Source organism: Artemia franciscana, chromosome 15, assembly GCF_032884065.1.
Source record: "Artemia franciscana chromosome 15, ASM3288406v1, whole genome shotgun sequence".
Lineage (NCBI taxonomy): Eukaryota > Metazoa > Arthropoda > Branchiopoda > Anostraca > Artemiidae > Artemia > Artemia franciscana.
The window spans coordinates 12,625,570-12,640,294 of record NC_088877.1 but is presented as its reverse complement, the minus strand read 5'-3'; the positions used below and the strand labels follow the sequence as shown (position 1 = coordinate 12,640,294).

The following is a 14,725-nucleotide window of genomic DNA, read 5'->3' as shown; positions in this document are numbered from 1 at the left end:
TGGTCAAAGTATGTAACTTGCAGCCCCTCCCACGGGGACTGTGGAGGAATAAGTCATCCTCAAAGACATAGATATTAGGTTTTTCGACTATGCTGAATACAATCGCTATCTCAGAATTTTGATACGGTGACTTTGGGAAAAGATGAGCGTGGGAAGGGGCATAGGTGCCCTCCAATTTTTCGGTCACTTAAAAAGGGCACTAGAACTTTTCATTTCCATTAGGATGAGCCCTCACACGACATTATAGGACCAATGGGTCGATACGATCACCCCTGGGAAAAAAACAAAAAACTAACAAATAAACACGCATCCGTGACCTGTCTTGCAGCAAAAAATGCAAAATTCCACATTTTTGTAGATAGATGCTTGATACTTCTACTGTAGTGTTCTTTGATACGCTGAATCTGACGGTGTGATTTTCGTTAAGATGCAATGACTTTTAAGGGGTGTTTCCCCTTATTTTCTAAAATAATGCAAATTTTCTCAGGCTCGTAACTTTTGATAGGTAGGTCTAAACGTAACGAAACTTATATATTTAAAATCAGCATCAAAATACAATTCTTTTGATGTAACTATTGTTATAAAAATTCCGTTTTTTAGAGTTTCGGTTACTATTGAGCCAGGTCACTCCTTACTACAGTTCGTTACCACGAACTGTTTGATTTGATTTTTTTTTCTTTTCATTTAGTATTTCCTTTCTTAGTTTCATGCGTCATGTATAGCCAGTATGGTCTCAGAACGTACTTATTCTAATTTTTCCTGGATTAATTTTGGTGTACAACTTTAATTAATTTTTCTATGTAGCATAAAAGGTTAGATTCATATGCCTACCGGCACAGAGGTGGAAAAGAGGAGTCATCATGAGTATTTCCAGAAAATTCTTGGAGAGGATGAAGCTTCAACTTCCTACATGGAACGTTCCTCCCCTGTAAAATTTTCCTTGGCTATTCCAGCCTCGGTTAAAATACCATCGGAAGATTTCCTGCGGGCAATGCCGCTAGGAAAATTCTCCTTCGCCAACTTTCTTTTCCGCTCCTTCTATGCCTTTTTTTAGCCCTTTACTTTTCGTTGAAAAACTAAGTTTCGACTTTTTTAAAGTGCTATCATTAAGAGACAACGAACCTGACATCATTTTTCTTTACTTCCTTTTTTTTACTTTAATTTGATCTAGCGTTCGGCATTTCTAAAATTGATAGAGGAGGGCGTCGGTAAACAAAAACAGCGAATATATAATTCTACCAATTCTTACGTGAACCAGCTAAGAACTTCCTTGGGAAGTCCCCAACGCGCTGTTGTACATAATCGACTATTAAGCACTTGGAAGCAAGTCAACGCTCGGTATATAAAGCACTTCGGATGTGATTGGGTTTATATCCGGTTCTCAAGGATGCCGGTCTAGCTTTGCGTCATAGCGTTGTTCATTATCAAGATATATTTACGCTAAGAAATCTATCAGTACCAGTTGAGTCATATCTCATTCACCATTAAATATATTCCATTCAGGATAAAGCCAATAAGGTAAATATTTTATGCCTACACTCAAAAGTCACAAAGGCCAAGAAAATGTAAACAAATATGTTACACTCATAGACCTTTATAATCACTAATTTTTTTTTTACAAATAATTTCTAAGACTACACTAGCTTAGCAGGACAAGATGAGAAAAAACTCAAGAATAAGAAAAAACGAGGATGGTACTTGTCGGTTATTGGAAACACATTCAAAAATTACTCTTAGGTTACATCTGAGAAAACCGGTTTCATCGTTAAAAAATAAGTGATTGGACTTAGACAGAATGTATTTGACTTGTATAATTTGGGTTGTATTGGACTTATTAAGTAAGGTTTGGGTTAAGTTAGCTAGGTTTCCATAACCTTGTTTCTAAAGTATTGTTTTATCATCGTGTTTTGTTACTTTTCACTAGGATTAACCTAACTTCACTTTTTGGGGGTGTTTCCAATAATCGAAAGTACCTAGTCCCGCTGCCCGTGGGGCTCATGGACTTATGCGCTTCGCACTGTAGGTAATGTTACCTGTAAGCAAGCCCACTTAACGCATTCTTAGTATCCTTGGAGGGCGATTTTTGAAAGGTAAAAAATGGATGCGCTTCTCTAACAAAGACAAAGAAACAGTATGCGATCATGAGAATCTTGCTATATGCAGTAATACGCACTTTAGACAGCATATGACGAAACTAAACATTTACCTATTATTCTTCTATTTTTGAACTAAGGAAAGCTAAGCGGAGGTCTCTGCCAAAATGTTTGCATTGCATTTTCGCTTTTTCACTGGCTGGAAATACCCTCGTTTTTTCTCTTCTTGTCACTCAGTTTTTTGTACCCCTCCCCTGCCAATTTTTCTTTAAATAAAATATACATAAATTTTGCATTTTTATGTAAGATATAAGAAAGACTATCGAAGTGTATCACATCGATATAAAAAATAAATTAAAGCAATTTTTGGTATTATGAGGTATTATAGACCTTAATGCTGTCACCCCTTATCTCTGGGACGGGATTATACCCCTCAGTCTAAGAAATAATAATACAGATTATAAAAATCTCAAAATTAACCACTGAAAAAAAGAGATAAAATTAAGTTATATGTGGACTGAAGGCTTCAGTGGAACCAGGGTACAAACATTCCGCGGATCGACTGAATAATTCTATTTAGAAGACTAGAACTAGTCTAGTATAGTTAAGCTTTAAACACTAAAAAACTATGCTCAAAGATTTTTTTTGACAGAAGTATTGACCCTATCTAAAGAAGACTTTATTAAAATTATCACGTTACTTTTACCCACAGAAAACGATTTCAGGTTTCTAAATGTAATTGTGCTGATATAAGAGTGCAGTTAAGCCCTGTCTTTCTCCGCAATTAATCTCCCAGGAGCCGAATAATTTCTGCCCCTTAATGGACTTCGAGCAATTTGGTCAACTTCTATTTCGCTTTCAAAGTGGAAATATTCGACCTTGAATATAAAAGAGATGAATGACAAATCAGTAGGAAAACGGAAAATTAAGAACGGAACAATACTGAGTCATTAAAGCGAAGGCAAAAGAAAGGACAAGGTCGACCTGAAAAAAGATAATTAACCTTTAATTCTTTAAAGAAAATGGAATCAAGCAAATTTTCGCTTTCAATAATACTCGCTAAAATATAGTACAATACATGGTACTTGTATGATATACCCCCCGATCACTCAAGTTGTTCATTCATTGACGCATTGTAGAACCGGTTTTTCTATAGTTTCTTTTAGCTTGGCGTGAGGCAAGACAAAGAGAAGTGACAGAATAGATGAAATACATATAGTTCGGACTACATATTTGCACATTAGGGGGTGTGGGAAAGCACAGGATGGCTGGCCACCGACCCCCATTGCACTTCCTGGCTGAAGGGCCAAGAAACGGAGATTAGGACCGCCGGTACGGACTATAAAGTCTAATGCCGTATCCTTTACGTTTTTACCTTTTTTACATTAGGGGGTTGGGGTTGGTAAAGTATTTGTACAGTGTGAAGTTAGAAAACCATTCTTGCTACACAATATACAGAATAATTGCACCTAACACATTAGGCTTGGACATTCGCCGTACTTTACCCTCCCCCTCCTAATTTGCACATATATAGCCCGAATTTGTTTCTAGAGTATTATATTTTTACCATACATTTCTATATTTCAATAGGATTGAGCGTCAGAGAAACAGGTTCTACTTAAATGAAGAATATTAGGCCAGGGTGCATCATAGAAGTACCAATTTTGAATGGCCAATTTTTTACATGTTTTCTATTCTAATTTTGTCAATAGGCAGTTCACTACCGGATAAAAACAGGCACATTGGCAAAATTCATTTTTAAGAGGTTGGGTGGTGAGGGAGGAGAAAAAAACCTTCGAATTATTCGAAGAATGTGATATCGGTATCATACGTCCTCACGCTATTTGATGTTCTAGGTTAAATAAAACGAAAAACAAAAGCTTCATTATAATATTTTAAGATTACTATTAATTGGGAAAAAGAAATAAGAAACCCCTCCCCCTATCCCCGAATGCTTCTAAAGCAGGCCAATTGTACTATCGAAATTCATCTTTGGGGGAGAGGAGACGGTATAAAACAAAAGGCAATGCCGCCTTCACAAGTAAAATTGGTATTAGCTAGAAAAAAACAACAACAAATGATAGGAAGCAATAAAGGTCAGTAGAAGTTTAATCGGTAAAAGATAACATACGTCTAGCCTTGCATATGGAAGAGAGGAGGTTCGAAACCCCGAATCCTTCGAGATCCTACCACGGTTGACAATCTTCTTCGTATCACTGGAGGTTTTTCATCGTATCATCGGCTTAAGTAAGATTCTAATACTTGTATAGTCAACTCATATTTTTTTTGAGGGGGGAGGAGGAGCGATTAATGTATTTTTCAAATCTAGGGGGCTAATTTATTTTTTGTTTCTTAATGAAGATACCAAAAAAAGAAATTTTGTCATGAAAATATAAAAAATGTTTTCAAATCTGGGGGATTTTGGGCTATGATGATTCTAAAACTGGATTGTTTAATATCAAACGGGAGAAAAGGAAAAATTAAACTTGTCAACAAGGATAAAGGATGACAACGACTTAAAAGTAAATATTTACATAGCGACATTGAAACTCAATGAGCTTTTAGTTTGAATATACATCTCGTGAGAAGGGATATATCACATAGTAAATAAAAGAATATCAAAAACGAAAACAGCTCTTTTTTGTTTTGTAATTGCTCTTTTTTAGAGCTTTAGTTTCTGTTGAGTAGAGTTACTTACAGTTCATTAGCCATGAACTGTTTGATCAATCTTCAAACACAGATATCAGGTAGAAGAGTAAGAAATTAAGACCCACCGTTTTCTTTAAGAAAGAAAGAAAACTTTTCTTTATGCTAAAGTAATGCCAAATCTATAAAACAGAACCTAGCAAACTTTGCAATCTATATTCGAGTTCATTTGTGAAATTAATAATCCGGATTAAGAGACATTAGGGGAGAGGAGACAGCATAAAGACGATAATAAATGATGTCTTCGTAAGAAGAATTGATATTATCTAGAAAAGAAAACAGATATCAGGAAGACATAAATGTCAGAGGAAGTTAGCTTTACTTGATAAAGCTTTACATGTGGAGGGGAGGAGGCTCAAAATCGAGATCCTACCACGGTTTACGACCTTCTTCGTATCATCCGATGATTTTCATATATTTTGCTTATTTGTCCCGCCCAGCCCAATTAAAAATAAACTATTGAGTCAACACCCGAAAATAAAAGCACAAGTTGCCGTTAGAATTAATTCATGTTTAAGATGTCCTTTATAAGGTATACTGAAACTTTTGATTAGCTAAGTGTAGGCGAAAATAGAGGGTTAGGGGATATATCAGGTGTATACCTCCCAGAAATATTAAAATATAGACTGTAATTTTCAGTACAATCGATTAAGTGACATACATGTACACCGGTAGTCCTGCAAGTTACTTTCAGAGAAAGCCCAAGAAATTTCGAGGTAGATGACACGGCCAACCGTGTCTATTAGTGAATCCGGTCTTAAAGATATCTGTCAATATTCTGCCAATCTCGAAAAATGATTTCATTCATTCAAAATTTCCAACAAAATTTCAAAAAAACTATTTTTTTAATAAGTTAATAGTATATCCTAGAAAAAATATTATGCAAACGATTTTTTTTTAACACATTTGGTCATTCCCCGGTATAAGTATCCTTATCATCAGTAATCGTCTAACTTATTTCCAAATTTTTACAGCAATTTATTATATTAATTGTTTCATACTTAATAATTAATTATATCATAATTAGCAATCATAATAGATTATATGATTACAATTGAATATGTCAATGATTTATGTATTTAATTTCTTAAGCTATGGATACCCTTCCACAATTTTACCAACCCTTTCACAACGAACATAAGAGGGTTTTGGGGCCCGACTCACCCCAAATACTATTTTGTGGGACTTCTAGGAAGTTTTTATTTAAATTGTCATCTGCAATTCGTTTAATTATTGGCCTTTATTTTTTTATTGCCCACCTCCTGACAAAAAATCGCCTTTCACAGATAATCTTCTTCATTGAAAATTAAGTTTAACTGTTCTGATTATGAAAAATAGCAAATTAATTTTTCCACATTTTTTTCTGATACCCAGTTCAATTTATTTTGAATTAATTAAAAAAAAAACAGTTTTTCTTACAGAAGTAAAGAGCGAAGTTGAAACCCCAAAACAGGCAAAAATTGAGTGCTTCACAGTTTGCGAAAGATACAAAACTAGCTCAAATAAACTGACTAGTGATGTTTTCCAATGTCTGTAGAATTCTAAAAACAAGAGTTATACTGAAAACAGAAAACTGATCCCAAAAATAATAAGAGTAGAGGATTCCACGAATAGCTTGCTGAAAATAAAAGACTAATTTATGGGATTCAGAATAGTGTTTCACTGACCTTTTAGTATATAATTACAATTCTCGAATGAAAAGCGAGCAAGATTAGTTTTCAGTAAAGAACTAGTTTATAGAACTCTACAGATACTGGAAAATATTCAGTTTAATTGAGCTGGTTTTGCAGATAGATCTTACGTGATCAACGAAGTCGAACTTTTGAATGAAAGTTCAGTTTGGCTAGCCTGTACTTACCTCACACATTGATTCATTATAAACAAAAGCTTCTTCGGTTTTGTTTATACGAAGCCAAAGTCAAACACCACCAAAATTCTGCAAAAAAACAAAACAAAAAAACTCCACGACAACCCCCCATTGACATCTAAATTCCATTCAGTTTCTTATTTACAGCAATAAGAAAAACCGGTTTAGCTTATTTTAAGTTAGTTTTGGCTATTTTTTAAACATAAACGATAAACCTTACAAGAACATCGTTGTTTAATTTAGGTCATAAAACTGAAGAAATCAATATAATTTTTGTTAAAATACAACAAGGGCATGTTGTCGCCAATACCTTTAAGAATTTGCATGTACTGAATTCAATTAACTCCGTGAAAATAAAAATAATTAAATGACATTTTTTTAATTGGACAGTTTTTTCAAAACGCGTTTTCTAGTTTACACTATCTAAGGGGGAGTATAACAAATGGGGTATTGCGGACCTCCAGATAAGGGTTTCAGATCACAGAGGCTGTAATTGTATCCTTATTATACTTCCCAGCCCTCCCACTCAGGAAATATGCAAAAAAGGGTTGATTTTTGTGCTATATGGCACTTAACGATGGAATTATTAGAACGATCTTGTTAGAGGCCCGTAGAGACACCCAGTAGATTTTGAGTGAACCATCAAACATCTCTACGATCATTTGGTAATCTGCAAGTTTTGACAGAAAAAAAATATTATAAATGAGCAGTGAGATGCTCGTAAAGAGGTCGCAATGGTCTAGTGGTTAATAAGATGTATGCCAGCTATGCAAAAAAGTGATTGTCCTTGTTATTCATAGTTGGGGTTATATTTATAGTTATTCATAGTTGAGGATCGATAGTTGGGGTTATAGTTATAGTTATTCATAGTTGTGGATTTATAATTGGGGTTATAGTTATAGTTATTCATTGCTTCGGCTATAGTTATAGTTATTCATAGTCGGAGACTTATAGTCGGGGTTATAGTTATACTTATTCATAGTTGGGGTTATAGTTATTCATAGTTGGGGATTTATAGTTGGAGTTATATTTATTCATATTAGGGGTTATTCCTGTGGAGAGTTTTCAACAGTGTTGATTCTTGCACTTTTCATTTTGATCTGGCGCTATTTTTGAGGAGTTTAAGATTTTTTTTAATCCCCCCCAAAAAATTCGTTAAACCTATACGATTAAGATTAATTGAAATAATAGTTACTATTCTTGAATCATCACCACATGGTAATATCTCTTAATAATCATTTTTTCTTATAAACAGGATTTTAAACTATGGGCCATGGTTCAATCTTCCTAGGTTGCAGACATTCCTGCAACCATGATGAAATCTAAGTGTTTATTTTAACTTAGGCATTTTTACAGTTAAATTCCTTCTTTTGGTAAATATAAGGGCGTTGTTTCACTAATCTGATAACTTGTCATCTGAATTTCTTAAAACGTAACTTTAAATAGAGTAAGTCTATTTTTGGAAGTTCCAGGCATATTGTGAAGCTACGTGATGTTCAACCCGAGGGCTCAAAATCGTACAAAAACGTCATTTGTTAACAACACACATAAGGTACTGAGAAGTGCTTGGCGTAATGGAGCTTCATTGGAGAGCTAGGGAGAAATATTCGCATCCGTGATAAGAGGAAGACGATAAAAATAAAACTGGTTTTTGAGACCTACGGGCCTGTGCTATTTTCCCATTTCTTCCTCAGATTAGCTTTAAACCAGGTCATTTGCACTTTGATAAATGTATTACTACCTACTAACGAATTTAGGTAGGTATATATTATGCCAAAAACTCTCAAGAAGTGAAGGGTTTATCATAATAAAATATACCAGAACATGGTAAAAATACAATACATTAGTTTACATAATAATATAATTTGGGCTATATATTTGAACATAAGGGGGTTGGAGTAAATTAACCTAAACTTAAATACTTTAGGCTATATATTTGCACATTAGGGAGGAGGTGCGTTAATGTAACTTAATCTAACCTGACCCTCCCTCGAACGTGCAAAAATATGGCCCAAATTATACGAGTCCAATGCATTCTGCCACCCTTCATTTGTATTTCTGGCTAAGAAACCGGTTTTTCGAGATCTTACATTCAGCAAAATTTTCTCGACTGTGTTTGGTATAATACATAAATACTCAAATTTAAAATATTTGATTTAATTCATTACTCCTAATCCCTGACATAGTGCCCCCTTCTAATATAAAAATTTCACGGATGGCGTCCTTTCTTGATATAGTAAGGATAAAGTGCTTTCTTTTCTCTCTAAAACAAATAGTAAAAAAAAAAAAAAAAAAAAAAAAAAAAAAAAAAAAAATGGAACGCATGCAATTTAACTGCAATAATAGTACTTTGCTTCTCGTTTTAGTTTAGTTATCATTAATTCTGCAATTTTGAAATGCCAATGAAGTTATCTGATGTTATCATTAATTCTGAAACAACTAGAGAATGTTACGAACTTTAACTAAAATCTAATATTTTAAAAAGTAACGTAGAGATGAGTCCAAGTCTCCTTACGTTATGCAAAATCTACCTTTACATGCCCTAAGGATGCAAAAACCACACTAATTCCATATTAACGTAACTCTCCCTAAATACTCTAGTGAAGATAGAAATTCTAAAGCGTAACATCACAAGCACAAAAATTCACCAAATAATTTTTTCCGATCATGGCCACGGGGTCAAATAATTTTCGTATTTAACCTACTTTTGAAAATCACTTTTACATGAAGTATCTTTGAACTTTGTTTACTTGTTGAACCCTGTGTTTGTTTGTTAGTTGTGTGAATGGTTCATTCAACCCCTTAAGCAGGTTTTGTTTTTCAGATGAGATTCAAAGACTACGTTTTATCACTTCCTTTAATCATCGCGACCGTCAGTTCACTAACCGCAGCCGAGAATAACACCCTTGATGGGTTTAGAGAAGGACGAACTTTCGATGAACTCCAACATTTTTTCAAAAAGATGGTCAACAGTTTCAGATCAAATCAAAATGTAATTCCAACCACTGATAAATTAAGCTTGAATGACCTAATGGTTCCGCTGGTTATAATGAAGTTTGTGAAGGATTCTTTTGATCGGATTGCGCCTCAAATGGGTTTCACCAGAACTTCAAAAGTTTTAAAAGATGATTCGATCTATACTATCAGTGAACTACTTGAAGACGTCGAAACATCATATAAAGACTATTTGAAGTACGAAAATGAAACACAGAATCAGAGTAGGTCAGGACGCACCATAACTGATACCTTTGACTATTTAAAGAAGAATAATAAGTTTAATGGAAGGATAAGAAAAAAGTTTCGAGGTTTAGTGGAAGGCCCTGAAGGGGATAATTTAGCCGTTGCAGGAGGTATCGCTTCTGGAATGGTTGGAACTACTGCTTTAGGATTACTCGTGTCACATATGAAGCTTGTGAAGGCTAAAGAGCTGACAAAAGGTCGCTCTGCTCAAGTCACTGACGACTGGGCCATTGAGAATGAAATTGAAGAAACGGTACCAATAGTTTCAGTTTTAAAAAACACTTTAATGCCAACAGAAAATGATAGAAATTCCCGTGCTCTTAAGGATAAATTAGAACTTCTTTTCCATAAAGTGAAAGGATTCTTTACTGAAAACAAGCTTATAGACAGATTTGACAGACTTTATAGAAGCCGTGGAGCGACTCCAGCGTCTATTATTGGTGGGATTGGTGCAGGCCTGATTGGCTCTTTAGGTCTAGGTCTACTAGCCGCAGATATAAACAATAATCCAAGGGCTGGAAGAAACCGTGCTTTAGACATTGATAACAAGTTTGAGCCCTTCTTTAAAAAGTTTGATGAATTCGTTAATAGTTTTACTTCTGAGATCGCAGTCGTTGCAAATAAAAATGAAATTACGGAGCAAGGACGACAGGGTAAAGTAGCAGGAGAGTCTAGAACTGTATTTCATAAGCTGAAACTTGCATATTTACTCAATAAACTGTTGGAAAAGAAAAAGCTAACCCATTTAAGGACAAAAATAGGTCATTTCTTCAAGGGTCGCAGTCCTTTAGCAGTCAGTGGTGGACTTGCCGCAAGTACAATTGGTCTGACAGGACTGGGCTTACTAACAGCTGCACTAACGAGGAGCGATAACAACTTTTATGGGCCTGAATACGATGCAAGCTATGACGAAATTCCAGGTGCTGGAAACATTGAATACCAAAAGAGGTTTGAAAGTCCAGTTCCCGATGAAACCCCCACAGCATCAAATCGACCACTCGAACAGCTAAAAAATGCCCTTACATATGTTTCTCAAGGACCATGTGGACAAGCAACCTTGTGTGAACAATTGAGCCAAGACATGAACCAGCTCATCAACACCGCGAATTTAGCAACAGTATATAAAGATCAACTTGGATCTTACAAAGCCCCATTAGAAGGGATCTTCACTGCTGCCAAACGAAGAGAGTGCTTTAGGTACATTTGCTAGACTATGAACAGTATTGCACACAGTTATTGCTGGAGATGATATGTTAAAGAAATAAACCAGCGTAAAGAAATAGAAGCTGCCAAATTTAGAGTTTGTGTTATTCAAGGTTGTCTAATGAATGGTCAAAAATACTGGAATTGTTTCTGTTGTTGTCTTTTCTGAAGAGTTTTTCAGGATCACAGTATCCGCTATGTGGATCTAAATTAAGATATATTTTTATGAATTATATTAAATAAATTATTTCTATATCATGGTCACTCTTAGGTTAATATAATCTATCACTAGTCCAAGAATTCCTAAATTTTGTGGTTTGATTTCACTTCTACACCCTCAATATATTCTTCAACAATTATATTACCAGTGGTAATATAATTACTACTACTGAAGGAATGGAGTTAGAAATTTAGGGAAGTGTTTTGGTAGGGCAAGAAGACTTTTACGTTTAGGGAAAAAGTCACAGCATTTTTATCACTTAGCTATCTATTTGGCCAAAAAAGGACAGACAATGTGTCTGTTTCGTCCAAAAACTTTTTTTCTTACCAGCTAGGCCTCCCAACAATTTTTTTAAGCCCAGTTATTTGAATTTGTCTCTGATCAAGCCGAAATTTTCACACAATGTTTTTTCTTATTCAGAATACCTAGAAGTAACCAATAGCTCAATTTTTTTGAAAGTAGTGTAAAAACCAAAGTTTTGCGGATTTAAAAATCCTTGTGCTCTAAAAAAAGGTTCTAAACATAATTTTCGATGTTATTCTCATGAGACAGTCTTGTTGAAAATTTGATTGGTTTGATTTCGGTTACAAAGAACCAGGGTTTGCTCATTACTTTGATGCAGCAACTGCTGCAACTATGAAATGGAAAGAGACAGAGGGCTCTACAGTGATGAAAATATATTCTGCTGAAATCTCGAAAATAAAATTACAGAACAAAAAACATTTTGGTACCATTCTAACTCAAATTGTGTTTGTAATGAATAAACATCGTGTCGCTGGGTATTTGGTTTGGAACGTGGGTCATTGGTGTGACTGTAAGCTCAGCCAGAGTCAATTCAGCTCTGAATGGGCACATGGAGATATCTGGGTGGAAAACAGGGGAAGCGTCAAATGATTTGCCCCCAACCAAGCATTGCACTTCCGGCCAAAGGCATTGAATCAGAAGATCGGTACCTGTGCAACACATACCACTAGTAGGCATGCGAAAAAGTTTTTTTTTTTAAGTCTAGCTCAAAACTTACATCTAGGGTGCTGGTGTCGGGCCCCATAACCTTCAGCACCAGAAGAGTGCGCACACGATACTTATATATCATACTTAACTATAGTTTCAAGAACAAGAACGTTGTATTTTCAATAGGTGGAAAAAGCAGAAGTTTTCAGGATGGGGATTGTAAATCTCTAGTCAGGCATTTTCGATCATAAGGATTCTAATGGTGCCCTTTTTATTTTGATTATCGCCCGTTTTGGGGAATACCGAGCTCATTCTTTAAATTCCCGAATATATATTCTCGTAATCAACTTTTACTGTTAAGGTAAACGTAAGAAAAGGTATTGATTTTTAAACAAATTTAAATTAAACTTCTTTCATGGGGCAATTTTTTAAAATCAGATTTTTGTTTTTCACTTGCTAAGGTGACTAGGTGTGGGTTGGGGACGACTTACTCCCCCAGAGTCCCTGTGGGAGGGGCTGCAAGTTACAAACTTTGACCAGTGTTTACATATAGTAATGGTTATTGGGAAGTGTGCAGAAGTTTCCAGGGAGATTTTTTGGTTTTGGGGGGGGGGGGGAGTTGAGGAGGGGTTACGTGGGAGGATCTTTCCATGGAGGAATTTGTCATGGCGGAAGAGAATTTCAATGAAGGGGGCGCAGAATTTCCAAGCATTATTTAAAAAACAATGAAAAAATAAATATGAAAAGTTTTTTTAACTGGAAGTAAGGAGTAGCATTAAAACTTAAAACGAACAGAAATTATTACGCATTTGAGAAGTTCACCTTCTCGTAACACCTCGCTCTTTACTTTAAAGTATTTTTAGTAATTTCAACTATTTATTCTACGGCCTTTGTAATTCAGGGGTCATTCTTAAGGAATTGGGACAAAATTTAAGCTTTAATGTAAAGAGCGAGGTATTAATGAGGGTAATAAATGCGTAATATACGTAATAAAAACATACGAATATAGAAGTTCGTTACGTAAATTAATTCGTAAGTTAGGTATATTTTTTAATAATGAAAATGTTACTAAAAAACTAGAAGTTCTAGTTGCCTTTTTAAGTAATCAAAAAATTGGAGAGTAACTAGGCCTCCTCCCCCGCTCGTTTTTTCTCAAAACCTTTCCGACTAAAACTTTGAGAAAGCCATTTAACCAAAAAAAAAAAATCTAGCATGCAAATTTCGATTTAATTATTTATGTGCGGAGAGCCAAAATCAAAACATGCATCAATTCAAAAACATTCAGAAATTAAATAAAAAAACATGTTTTTTTAACTGAAAGTAAGGAGCGACATTAAAACTTAAAACGAACAGAAATCAATCCGTATATGAAAAGAGCTTTTCCTCCTCAACGCCCCGCTTTTTAAGCTAAAGTTTTTTTACTGTTTTAAAAAGTAAGAGTTAAGAGAAGACATAATTTCCGGAGCTTTCAATTATGTTGAACAAAATGGCTATCTCAAATTTTTACTGGACGTGTTTTGAGAAATGGCGGGCGTTGGAGTGGGGTTAGTTTCCCTCCAATTGCTTTCGACTATTAAAAAGGGAACTAGCCCTTTCAATTTCCAATCGAATGAGCCTTTTTCTAAGTTTTTACGACAACAAATAGCCATCTAAAAATTTCTGTTAGATGCATTTCGGGATCCCTTGCCTTGAAGGGTCTGGGGGATTGTCATCCTCAAAGACATAATTTACGGAGCTTTCAATCATGTTGAACAAAATGGCTATCTCAAAATTTTTATTGGATGTGTTTGGAGAAATGTTGGGCGTTTGAGGGGGTTAGTTGTCCTCCAATCACTTTCGACTATTAAAAAGGGCGCTAGCCCTTTCAATTTCCAATCGAATGAGCCTTTTTCAAATTTCTACGACAACAAATAGCCATCTAAAAATTTCTGTTAGATCCATTTTGGGAACCCTTGTCCTGAGGGTTCTGGGGGAGGGGTTCATTCTCAAAGACATAATTTCCGACCTTTCATTTACAATGAGCAAATTGGTTATCTTAAAATTTGGATTAGATATGTTTGAGAAAATGGTGGACGTCGAGGGGAGTTAGTGGCCCACCAAATCAATTCTGACTATTAAAAAAAGCCCTTTCACTTTCCAATCGAATGAACCTTTTTGGAAGCTTCTACGATAAAAACGGCCATCTAAAAACTTATATTTGATGAATCTCAGGAAAATACAAGGTGTCAGGGGAGAAGAGTATCCACCCTATGATCATTCTGGATCTTAAAAAGGACACTAGGACTTCTGATTACCAATCCAATAAGCCCCCTCCAAAATTTATCCGATCAACCTTTCTGTATATACCATATATGCCTCAAGGACATAACTTAAAACCCCTGTCCTGAGGGTTCTGGGAGGAGGGGGGGGGTCATCCTTAAAGAAATAATTTTTGGACCTTTCAAC

The 14,725-nt window shown here is 35.2% G+C and overlaps 1 protein-coding gene across 1 annotated transcript; it reads left to right on the top strand.

Annotated features, from left to right (window-relative positions):
* Nucleotides 1-1,303: 1,303 nt before the first annotated feature.
* Nucleotides 1,304-11,373, top strand: LOC136036061 (uncharacterized). The gene is made up of 2 exons (XM_065718020.1): nt 1,304-1,518; nt 9,491-11,373. The coding sequence occupies exon 2, from the start codon at nt 9,491-9,493 to the stop codon at nt 11,114-11,116; it is 1,626 nt and encodes a 541-aa protein (XP_065574092.1). The 5' UTR covers nt 1,304-1,518; the 3' UTR covers nt 11,117-11,373.
* The last annotated feature ends 3,352 nt before the right edge of the window (nt 11,374-14,725 follow it).

Bases quoted from the DNA above. Each gene is read 5' to 3' on its own strand.
- LOC136036061 (XM_065718020.1), top strand. From the start codon at position 9,491: ATGAGATTCAAAGACTACGTTTTATCACTTCCTTTAATCATCGCGACC.